The sequence below is a fragment of the Pleurodeles waltl genome, chromosome 4_1 (genome assembly GCF_031143425.1).
Source record: "Pleurodeles waltl isolate 20211129_DDA chromosome 4_1, aPleWal1.hap1.20221129, whole genome shotgun sequence".
Lineage (NCBI taxonomy): Eukaryota > Metazoa > Chordata > Amphibia > Caudata > Salamandridae > Pleurodeles > Pleurodeles waltl.
Genome location: NC_090442.1, coordinates 515,961,517 through 515,973,679, shown reverse-complemented (window position 1 = coordinate 515,973,679; position 12,163 = coordinate 515,961,517). Strand labels below are relative to the sequence as shown.

General features: G+C 42.8%; 1 protein-coding gene across 3 annotated transcripts in view; it reads left to right on the top strand.

Annotated features, from left to right (window-relative positions):
* Nucleotides 1–12,163, top strand: part of IRAK4 (interleukin 1 receptor associated kinase 4) — a 168,465-nt gene that overhangs the window by 10,560 nt on the left and 145,742 nt on the right. For all 3 annotated transcript variants that reach the window (XM_069228833.1, XM_069228831.1, XM_069228832.1), the window contains exon 3: nucleotides 3,511–3,656. In XM_069228833.1, the coding sequence (XP_069084934.1) occupies nucleotides 3,511–3,656 (146 nt within the window). The remainder of the gene's footprint in view (nucleotides 1–3,510; nucleotides 3,657–12,163) is intronic.

Sequence of the window (12,163 nt, the reverse complement as noted above, 5' to 3'; positions counted from 1 at the left end):
CTGCACCTACTTTTGAAACACTTCTGTTGCTTCTGCTGTGGGAAAACATGGGGTTTGCCCTTGCCTTACCTTCCAATTTTACATGTTGGTACACTGAGACTTGTACACTCGGGGTCAAGAAAGCCTTCCTGGTGTTCTGCAACTTACTCCACCCTAGAGTGGTATCATAGCTAGGACCGAATAGCACAGGATCCTGTACTTTGCTGACCTTGATCTCTTTCTGATTACTGGTGCCTTTAGTGCTGCCTCACTAAAATTAGGGTGACAAAAATCTTTGCAGTTCCAAAGCTGTTCTATAATGTTTTATTTTACTTCAGATTCTAAGGTTTCTCTTTTATTTTCTCCATCGTATCCTATACGTTTTATTCAAAACCAGGCTTGTCAAGCCCCTTGCCGTGATTTCCAATGCCTTACTTTATTATGTATATGAACTACTAAAGCAGCCACACACTGCTGGAATCCCTTAAATCTGAATGTTATAACTTTGTATGTCTCCCATAGCCACTCTCAGGTTGTTTCATTGCTCCATCTCCATCAGTCACTCGGGTGCTCACTTCCTTCAGTTTTGTTTGTATTGCCATCTGTCATCGGTATCCTTCTGAGAAGCCCATAAAGTGTCCTCAGAAACCAGTCCTTCTTTTGTTAAACTTTGTATAATTCGGTCTTTGCATGGCTTTCTCCTTCTCCCTGCCTCCCCACCATTCCATGTCCTCTCTATTTCTAGAAAAATCCCTCCTCCTGGAGATTTGGGAATGGGAAGTATTTGTTCTTTTTCTGGTCATACCTAGTGCAGTGCTACCAGTACAGAAAGTGCAAATGCACACATATACTTTTAGTCAGTAGGGAAAATGCTTTTTTTCTGTGGAGGAACCATTTTCTCCCACTCTTCTGTTGCCCACCCTTGTAGCAGGAGTGTGTGCCTTTGTAGGGAAGTGCCTCTTTTGACATGGTTAGTGTCCACTTTTTGCCTTGCCTTGTATTTGATGTGGTTTCAAAGTTGTTAGTGCCCAGGGCCCCTGCTAACCAAGTTCCCTGGGCCAGGTCTCTTTCCAAAACTGTTGTGATGCATTGGCACAATTGGAAACACCTATAGGTGCCCCTATAAGTCCCTAGTAAACAGTACTAAGGTACCCACCAAGGCATGATGTACTAAGGGCAGACACCTGAGGGCAGCAGCACAGCTTGTGCTACCTTCAGGGACCATGCATCAAAGTGCACCGTGCCCTGCCATTGCAGATGGAATGTCCTGGTACAATCTTAAATTGCAAAACTGACATGACACACAGCCTGTGTGCCCTGTCCACTACACACTGCATGCAATATAGGCAAGTCACCCCTCTGGCAGGCCTTCCAGCCCTAAGGCGGGTGCAGTATATTGCAGGTATAGGCATAGAGGCATGAGCAATATGCCCCTACTGTGTCCCTGCCAAACCTAGGGCAAAGTAAGCGAATAGAGCAGCCATTTTATATGCTTGTGCTGAACACTGGTAGGTACATATTTCACAGCTTCATGATGGCCACTCTGAACCCTGGGTTGTTTGGTGTAAAACAACACAAGATGATAAATCCATACTGGTATCAGTATTGGATTTATTGCAAAATGTACCCAGGGGTCACCTTAGAGATGCCCTCTGCAAAAGCTAACCACCCTGGCATTTGTGCTGGCCGGTCACAACCAGTCTGCACCACCAGACAGGGTTCTGGAAACCTGAGGTGAGAGCCTGGGCTTTCTGGGTCCAGAGAACAAAGCCCTTCCTGGGCAGAGGTGTTACACCTCCCCCCCCATAAATGCGCACAGCCCTGCCAGAGAACATCAAGGGGCTTAACACCCTTGAAACTTAACCCCCAGCCCTGCCCGTTGTAAACCATCACTTTTGGTGGGAGCAAAGACAGGAAAATGTACAAAGGACAGGAGGAGTGGCCACCCCCATCGTGCACCACCCCTAGGGTGTTGCATGCGAGGTGATCCCTCCATTTCATTTTTCTTCATATTGCATGATAAGCTATTTTCCTATCAGGGATAAGGAAGTGACCTCTTCCCAAAGGAAGTGATCACATAGTGGGTGTATCCACCCTAAGGTAGATGACCCATTGGTCACTACTAGGTGCTTCCCTAAACGCCCACTAAATCCAGTATTTAATGGGCACCCCTAGACCTGCAGACCAGATTTCAAGGACACAAGAAGACCAGCAACAATGAAGACCCAAGGCACGAGAACTGCATTCCTGCTGCACAAAGAAAAAGGCACCAAACCCTGCCTGCTGCACCCAGAACTCAACAGTCGCCACTGAGGGGTTGTTTGGATTTCGGACGGACTCTACAAATGCCCAGAGGACCTCCACTCTTCTAAAAATCGCCAAAGATCTCCCTCCAGGGTGAACGCATCACTCTTTGCAACCTAATACCAGTGAAGTTCAGTTCACTGACCTGCTGCTGGCCAAAAAACTGGACACTGCAGCCGGACCAAATTCCACCCGACAGACCGGCAGGACAAATCCTGCAAGTGTGCTGTTTGGTGGCACTGTGACCTCCAGTACATGAACCATGCGATAGTCACTCAACGTCGGACTCCAAGAAAAAAAGTCAATTCGGGCTCCAAAAAGACCAGGAGCAAGCCCCAGTCAAGGGACTTCAGGAACCTTGAGAACCACCTCCCAGAGTGGCCCTTCTGACGTGCAAACTACCCTCAAAGTGACCTGCCTCCTGCTTCCAAGGGCTCCTTTGCGCACAGCTATTGGCTCACCTATCTGCTCAGTACCTGGCCTCCCTGGACCCAGCACTGGAGAACCAGCTTTGCTCCAAGAGTCCCCTTGCGACCTCTACACTCCAAGGGCACACACCGACTCAACTTGAAGTCCACCTGTGCACTGCTTTTCTAAGTGGTCTCCCGCAGAGGTCCTGCACCAGCTCCAAGGGCATTTTAGCAGCTCTTCCCGCTAAAACCAGCTGGCCCACAGGACTTTTTGATGACCTTGACCTAAAAGCAAAAGCAGACATTGGTAAACCCATTGCCTATTTTTATATGTATTTTTAAAGTTTTCCCCAATTGATTCCTAAGGTGTGTAATTACATCCCTGCACAGTGTGCCTGGTTTTGCACACTACTTAGAGAGCCAGCCTTCTACAGCCTTACAGCCTTCAAAAAGCATTCAAAAGTGTTTTTTATATATTCACAAATTAATGGGTTTGTGTGTCTTTGTTCAATGTTGCTTGTACAATCCATTTGGAATATTACCTTCTCGATCCTGCCCCTAAACTTAGTGCTGCAGACAGTCCGCTGCAATAGCAGATTGTTTATAGTACTAACTTTTCATTTAGGGTTGCCTATCTGAGGATCCGGAGCAAAGCTTTTGCACTCACACATGACTGATGTTCATCCAAGGACACTCCTGTAATGAGAGAAGGTGAGGCAGTTATTTTAAAATTCTGAGAAATCTGTCCAGTAAAATAAATTATTGCCTAATGAATTTATAGGTTGTGCATTTAACCTTTTTAATGTTTGCCTTTAAGGAGATTTGAAGGATGTTTTCAAATGGGAAAAAGCCCAACATGTGAATTGCTTCACGACTGGGGTACGACCAATTGTACAGTGAGTGATCTTGTGGATTTGCTGGACAGAAATCATTTTGTTGCTGCAGCACGTCTTTTAATTCCAGGTAAGTGTCCTATATGCCTATTTTTTTTTTTACCACCCCAGCAAACCATATTTGACTACTTTCCTGGCACTCATGGTTGCTTAATATTTCTTTCATTTCTTCAAATGTTACGATAACACTGGTTAACATTTTTAGCTTCACAAATGCACAGATTTCCTATGTAAATCCCTCTTTTCAGTTTCTTCATTTATTTATGTGTTTATTTCTAATCAATGTCACATGCTATTAATATTCTTCTGAGATTCAAAATTTGAATGTTATATTGTCCTGTCTTATTTTACAGAATATGTCCAATCACAGGCATTGTTGTCCAGAAGATGGGCAGTATTGTACAGTGCCACTATGCTCACTGTTCTAGAATAAGGCAAAAGGGTAACTACGGGTTGGTACTCACTTGGGATCTCAAACTTAGTGGATGAAGGAGGAACCTTTAAGAGTATGTAGGTTATGTAAAATAGAGCCCCATCTTTCTATGTAGATTGTATTTATGCTTCACTAAAAACTCCATTACCCACCTTGATATTGACTAATATTCTTGAATGAGCAGCATCATTTACATGTTTCTCTATTTACTTAGAGGAAATTCAGATATAACTTTGTAGCTAAATAGGTCTTTATTATTAATTAGTAAATAATAAATATATGGTAATTCACTATTTATTTATTAGAAATTCTGTTAAGTGATCAGTGTAAACTTGCTTTTAACTTCTTAGTGGTATTGATGCTTTTAAATTACATGGAGATATATGAAAATAACATCTGCATGACCAGCCCTCAAATACATCTTAGTCTTTTTATATCACAATATGGATCCTCACCTAGATTTTTGTACTGCTGAATTGGCACATCACAGCATCAGCTACCATGGTGAACAGACTATGTAAATAAAGCTTGCTAATCTGAACACCAGAACTGCCAGGAAGAGCGGCTAGCTTTTCAGCTCCCTTTCTTTGTCCCTCTGAAAATTCAGTCATTTGCTAACGAGAAATGTCACACAATGTGTCTGTTGTATTACAAGAGAACTGAGATCTATCTTTGGTACCACATGCTCTAAAAAACTAGGAAACTGACTTTAATAGTGCCGTATATGAAATATTTTAAAGTATGCTTATTCCTTAAAAGAAACAAACAATTTGTTGCAGGTTTCTCAAATACTTTTTACAGTGTGTTAAAATGCTGTTACAGGTCACTTCTGTGTCTGGGAACTCTGTTCAAATTTGTTCCTCCATTTGCTCAAATAATTTCTTTGTAATTTACAACAGTGTTTCCCAACATGTGATCTGGGGACCGCTGGGAGTCCATGAAGCCTCCTCAGGGGGCCAGTGACTGCTTAGAAAATAAAATATTTTAACAGATTAATAACTTGTATATGAATAAAGTGGCTAAGTGTACAAATGAAAATTTTAAAATATACTGTAAATTTCAGGGATTTTGAATTGGAGGCTAAAATATAAATTAGTATCCTCAGATTGATTTGTGGAAGCAGTGCAGGTGCATCAAACAGAATATAGTATGGACATTGTGTGGCTTGAGTTGAATTTAGAAAAGCTCCAAACTTCCTAATAAAATGTTTTTTTTTTATTTTTTTATTTAAATTTGTTTTCAAATTAAATAAAATGTGTTATCATTTGTGTAGGTGTTTGAATGCTTGTTTCTGTGTTTTTTGTGTATTGTTTTGCATGTCAACTCATTGACAATGTTTAGGCCTGAGTCCTCGGCTTCCAGTAATGACACAGTGGGGGTCCTCGATACCAATAATGATTCAGTGGGGGTCCACATAAGTCAAAAGGTTGGGAACCATTGATTTACAGTATTCTAGTAATCATGCCATTGATCAAATTTATACAATTTTGAAAGGAAGATATGTGATGTATGATGTGAGCTGTGGGGTTGGTTACAGTAGTTTGGAGATGGTATAGTGGTTAGAAGTAGACACTATTGAGGAATGTGTAGAGTAACTTTCTTTATGTAGTGTTTGGTACTATTCTAGCAAAGATAACTTCACATAAGTGCCAGCGATGATCTGCTGTAGTACCATCAAAAGCATCCTTAAGTAAATTGTTTATTTTTAGCATTCTTCTGAAGGTGAAGGAGGTTACCTGAGCTTTCAAGTCTCTTTTCTAGGGCATTCCATAACTATGGTGCTCGTACACCCATTGTTGAGGTTGAATATGACTGGGGCCAGGATGGAGCCCTGGGAAACCTTCAGATGAGAGAGTTCTTTTGGGACCTGGAAGTAGCCATGTGAACAAACTGGTGTTGGTTGAAAAGGAAGGAGCAGAACTAGTAAACAACATTGCCTGTGAATCACACAGTGACTCCAGGGTTTGGCTGGGGGTGGTAAGTTTGTGTGTACAGCATCTGAAAGTTGCAGCAGCATCAGGACGCATCTTCATCTGTGGTTAGGAGGTTGTCATGTGTGATGTGTAAGGTAGCAGTCTCTGTGTTGCAGTGTGATCTCAGACCAGAGTGATAGTCATGCAAGAGATAGCTAGCATTGATGTGATCTTGGAGTTGAGCACAGACTGCTTTTTAAATAATTTTGCTGATTGATGGTAGATGAGTGAGTCAGTTCGTCAGGGTCTAGTTTCAGTTTCTTTTGAAGGGCAAGGATCTGACCTATCTTAAGTGCTTCTGGGAAGATGCCTTTAATCAGGGAAGCTTTGACAGTGGTGCAAGAGTGTAAGAAATGGGTTATTAGCTGATGAGGATGTGAGTCCTAACCAAGTAATAAGTCCCAAAATCCTGTCAGACAAACACTCAGTTTCAAAAAGATAAACGTAGGCTCACCCCTGGTAGCTATGGCACAGAGCAGAAAGACTTAACTTAGAAACTTTTTCAACATATTTTGCAACACTAAAGCAGTCAAAAGGTCAATAGACAACTGAAGAAAAGTCCTATAACCAGTTTCTAAAAAATAAGAAAAATGTAATAGGAAAATATATACCAAAATGGCTAAAATCCAAAAAGGGAGACCAGAGATATGAGTTTCTTAAAGGTTTTTAAGGCAAACAGTAGCAAGAAAAAGTTAAGTACCAACCAGAAATCATTAATCGCGGATAACCGTAACATAGACTCAATTTCAAGCTGACCAGGATGGACCAGAGGTTGGATACACTAAGCAGGTTGCACCAGTCAATGATTTTACTTTCTGACTTTCTGTTTGTTTATATAAGTCAAAATCCTCTTGCGTGGTAAGGTTGAAGGCTGTATCTGTAGAATCAGGATACCGGCTGGATGCGGTGCCAATAAAGCAGGGATTATTTTGCAGGAAAAGCTCCAAACATGAAAATTCAACCTTTGCAGTCACTGAAGTCCTCTCATTCAGCAGACAATTTTTGGTCCTTTGCCCGGTCAAGATTTCTAACTTTTGACTTAGTCTATTTTTTTGGAACTTACAATCTTCCTGCAGAGCAAGTCTGAAGCTGGATCCAATTAATTCCTCCTATAATTCGACACCTTGGCCCCAAGGTCCCTCTGGAGCTTCTGAGGGCTGGCCTTAGAAGTCCAACATATCAAATTCTCAACTTCTCAGACTTTCAGGGGTTGTTTCTCTTAGCCACTTCTAAGGCGTCATGACCTTAGGGACAACAATTGGGGGCCAAGACACACTCCAACAGGGGCCACCAGCATGATCCAGTCCAGGTCCAGTTGTCATTGGGCTACTTTTCACTCCAGGAAACAAACCTCTTGCAGCTTGTTATATGTCAATGTATTCACACAGGAGCTAACTGGCCCTTGGAGTCTACTTCTTAGTTCTGGGTAAGAATGGAAGCAGATCCAGCCCTTCCGGTCTCCTCACAGGTTACAGTCAACAGGTCTAGTTCCCTCCTGTTCTGCCACAGGTTCATATACTGTTCTGCCTGGCTAGGAGTGACATGCTACTTATGATTAATTTACTAGCCAGTGTGTGGGTTGACACCTGTCTGCTCCCTGACTAATGGCCAAAAGGTTCCCAAGGGCAAACCTTCCTACTTTGGCAGCACATCCTGTTTGCCTCATTGTAAACTATCTATCAGGGCACCTTCTATGTAAAATCCAAGATGACAAAATCTTTCTTCCTCTGAAGGGAGGCACACCTATGGGCGGGTTTAGGGAAACGATGAGTCCCCTCCCACTCAGCAACTGTAAACTTGTTTTTGTTCTGGAGACAGCTCCCTCCTCCCCTGAAACTAAAGCCAGGAGGCTAAGTTGTGTTTTTGGATCAAAAGACTCCTTTTCTCCAAGCTTCCCTTATTATTAACCTATAAAAGTACAGGTCTTGCCCTGGTCTCTTTTGAATTAGTGAAGTTCCTGAACACTATTAAACTGCCGTGCTTGGGTTGAGCTGGTTCACATTATTTCCCTGAGAAATCCTCCCAAGCCATTGTCTCTGCTCTGAGAGCAGTATTTCAAACCTCATCAAAGCAGTACTGACAGGCCGGCTGCTGGCAGGTCAATGCTAGTTAACCTGCAGGGATTCAGCAATGAAAAGTATAACTTTTTAAAGGTTTATTTTCTTGTGTATTCATAAAAAATCACTCACCAGTGAGTTGGATTTTTAATAAATATTAAAACACCGGTTAAACCATCCCTGTAGCTTAATTTAAATCAAGTATATAAAATATATTAACTGTACTTTGGATGTTTCGTCACAAAACCAGCTAACTCCAACCTGTGAAAATAGCTTTTGGGGACTAGTCACTGTAGGAACATGCAAACATTACATTCTTAAATTTTCCTCTTTTAAATACTAGACACCCCTCTGTGTAGACTACAAGGCCTAGCTATGGGTGGCTTGTTTAATATTTGAATGTAGGATTTCCCATCTGTCAAAAGATTTATTTTGACAGGTCTACTGGCAGGATTGAAATCTGCAGAAGTCAGGCTACTCATGTAGGCTTAAAGCCACGTATTGCTTGTCCGTCGGGTGAATGGCACAATAGGTAATGCAGTCCACAGGTGACATTTAACTTTTTATGCCACTGGGGTATTTTCTTACACTATATATTGTGGTTTTACTGGAAAGTGAAACATGTCCATGGGGATTTGCCAATTTTAGCATGTTTTAAGGGCCAGAGTACATACGATAGGGAGTGTGCACAGTTTAAGAACCAGCAACATCAGTCCACAAAAATGGGGATAACCTCACTAAAAAGAGTCACTTTCTCACAGAGAGTCTCCCCAAATAATGTTTTGATGAAGAACAAGGTTTTGTCATCATCTTTATAGACACTGGCTTGGAGGAACTTGTGAATGTCGGCAAGATATAGGGCTTTGAAGGATGACTATCACTGGATTCCGTGTGAAGGGTTTTTCTAAGGAGAGAAGCAAACTTGGTGTTGATGTGCTATCATGTCTTCTATATTTTTTGACTGAAGAAGAGGTTGATGGCATTGCACTGGTCTGTGGCATGTGGGGTAGAAGCACATAAGTACTTAAATCTTAACCCCATTGTTAGAAATGGGGCCTTTGGTTGGCAATCAGGTTACCCCTTTTCCAAGCAAAGACCCTCACTCTAGTCAGCGTAAGTCACACACAATCCAAATTATCCTGTGCCCACCCTCTGGTAGCTTGGCACTGAGCAGTCAGGCTTAACGTAGAAGGCAATGTGTAAAGTATTGGTGCAGTAAATTATACAACAACACCATACGACACCACAAAAATACACCACACAGTGTTTAGAAAAATATATAATATTTATCAGATAAAATGCAGGTCAAAACGATAAAAATGCAATAAGTAGATATTGAGATATCACTGTAAAATTGATATAAAGGGCCTGATTACAACTTTGGAGGAGGTGTTAATCCGTCCCAAGTGTGACGGATATACCACCAGCCGTATTACGAGTTCCATAGGATGTAATGGACTCGTAATACGGCTGGTGGTATATCCGTCACTTTACCGTCACTTTTGGGACAGATTAACACCTCCTCCAAAGTTGTAATAAGGCCCAAAGTGTCTTAAATCTTTGCAAAACAAGTAAATGTCTCTTAAAAACAATAAAGGTCTTTTGCAAGCACAAAGTACCTGGTTCGCGTTCAAAATCTCTGCAAGGGACCGCCGAGGAAGCGATGCATGAAAAACGGGGAGGTGTGCGTCGGTTTCGCCCCTTTGCACACCAACTTGCGTGGTTATTTTTCACGCATGGGAAGGCTTTGCGTCAATTTCCGGAGCACGAACTTGGTTCCTCTTTGGGTTGCAGGGTTTTCTGGCACCCCGGGGTCTTTGCGTGGAATCCTGGGCTTGCAGAGTGAAGTCACAAGCACTGCGTCGATCCATTTGGCGTGGTGTGGAAATTTCTCCAGCAGGGCAGGCGCTGCATTGATTCCTCTCTGGAAGTCAGGCTGCGTCGTCCCAGGTCAGCTCTGCCTCGATCCGGTGGGCCGTGCATCGAAGTTCCGGTCGCAACGCAGGCGAGCGTCGATCTTCTCCTTGCGAATTTGCGCTGCGCCATTCCAGTTTGGCGTGTGTTGAATTTCTCACCGCGGGCAGGCTGTGCGTCATTTTTAGCAGGCTGTCCGTCGAATTTTCACCGCACAAGTAGTCCAGTTGCAGGAGTGAAGTCTTTTTGGTCCTGAGACTTCAGGGAACAGGAGGCAAGCTCTATCCAAGCCCTTGGAGAGCACTTCTCAGCACTGCCAGAGAGCAGCAAGGCAGCAGGGCAACAGCAAGGCAGCAGTCCTTGTCAGAAAATTAGTCCCAGTAAGTCCTTTGGGCAGCCAGGCAGTTCCTCTTGGCAGGTCTGGTTCAGGGATTCCTCACCAGCAGGTTTCTTGTCCAGAAGTGTCTGTGAGGTAGAGTGTCTACCCCAAGAAGTGTCTAAAGTCTGTGGTTTTGGGTCCTCTTCTTATACCCATTTTGGCCTTTGAAGTAGGCTTACTTCAAAGGAAAAGTCTCACTTGGTTGTGAAATCCTGCCTTTCCCAGTGAAGGCCTCAGACACACACCAGGGGGTTGGAGTCTGCATTGTATGAGGGCAGGCACAGCCCTTTCAGGTGCGAGTGACCACTCATCTCCTCCCTCCTAGCACAGATGACTCATCAGAATATGCAGGCTACACCCCAGCCCCTTTGTGTCACTGTCTGGAGAGAGGTGCCAACAGCCCAACTGTCAAACTAACCCAGACAGGGTATCCACAAAAAGGCAGAGTCACAAAAATGGTTCAAGCAAGAAAATGCCCACTTTCTAAAAGTGGCATTTTCAAACACACAGTCTTAAAACCAACTTTACTAAAAGATGTATTTTTAAATTGTGAGTTCAGAGGTCCCAAACTCCACATGTCTATCTGCTTCCAAAGAGAATCTACGCTTTAATCATGTTTAAAGGCAGCCCCCAGGTTGACCTATGAGAGAGATAGGCCTTGCAACAGTGAGAACCGAATTTGGCAGTATTTCACTGTTGGGACACATAAAACACAATAGTATATGTTGTGCCTTAACCATACACTGCACCCTGCCCATGGGGCTACCTAGAGCCTACCTTAGATGTGTCTTATATGTAGGAAAAGGGAAAGGTTAGGCCTGGCAAGTGGGGACACTTGCCAAGTTGAATTTACAATTTAAAACTGCACACACACGCACAGTGCAGTGGCATGTCTGAGACATGATTACAGTGCTATTTATGTGGGTGGCACAATCAGTGCTGCAGGCCCACTAGTAGCATTGGATTTACAGGCCCTGGGCACCTCTAGTGCACTTTACTAGGGACTTACTAGTAAATCAAATATGCCAATCATGGATAAACAATTAGCAGTACAATTTACACAGAGAACATATGCACTTTAGCACTGGTTAGCAGTGGTAAAGTGCTCAGAGTTCAAAAGCCAACAAAAACAGGTCATGAAAAATAGGAGGAAGGAGGCAAAAAGTTTGGGGATGACCCTGTCAAAAAGGGCTAGGTCCAACACTCATTTATAAGGAAGACCCGCCCCTGAATCCAAAGATTGTTTTGTGTTTGCATCTTTTATATAGGAGGTAACAAGTGATCGTCTGTTGAGAAAATAAAATAGAAATAATGATGTGATGACAAATTAACTTGTAGCCACCATATTCAGCTAAATTCTAATACCAGGATTCACAGCTGCATCTTGCTTTTTGTTTTCACAGCAGCTTATGGTGGCTCAACCATACCATTGGACACCTTAAACATGTTATGAAGGGAAACGTGTTATGTTCATTCAGTAATTGTGGGTCACATAGAAGGTCCAATAAATACATTATCAGTGCTTTAAGTAGTGTGTACCGCTATGTTTATCTTGGTATGAAACAAGAAGCTTACTATTGCTAATTATTGCTGGCCTCTTCCAGTTGCAGTGCCTTAAGCCATGAGCAATGTGTATTGGTTGACACAAACTGCTTTTGAAGGGAATGGCTATTCAGTTATTTGTGTGAAGCATTAGTGTGGCTTTTAGAAGCCCTATTATTATTCCACTCACTGCTACTGTGTTGCACTACAACAGGTCAGTAGGAATCTTTCAGTTTTTTGATAGATCACGTAGAGAAATGCAGCAGACATGCACCCTTA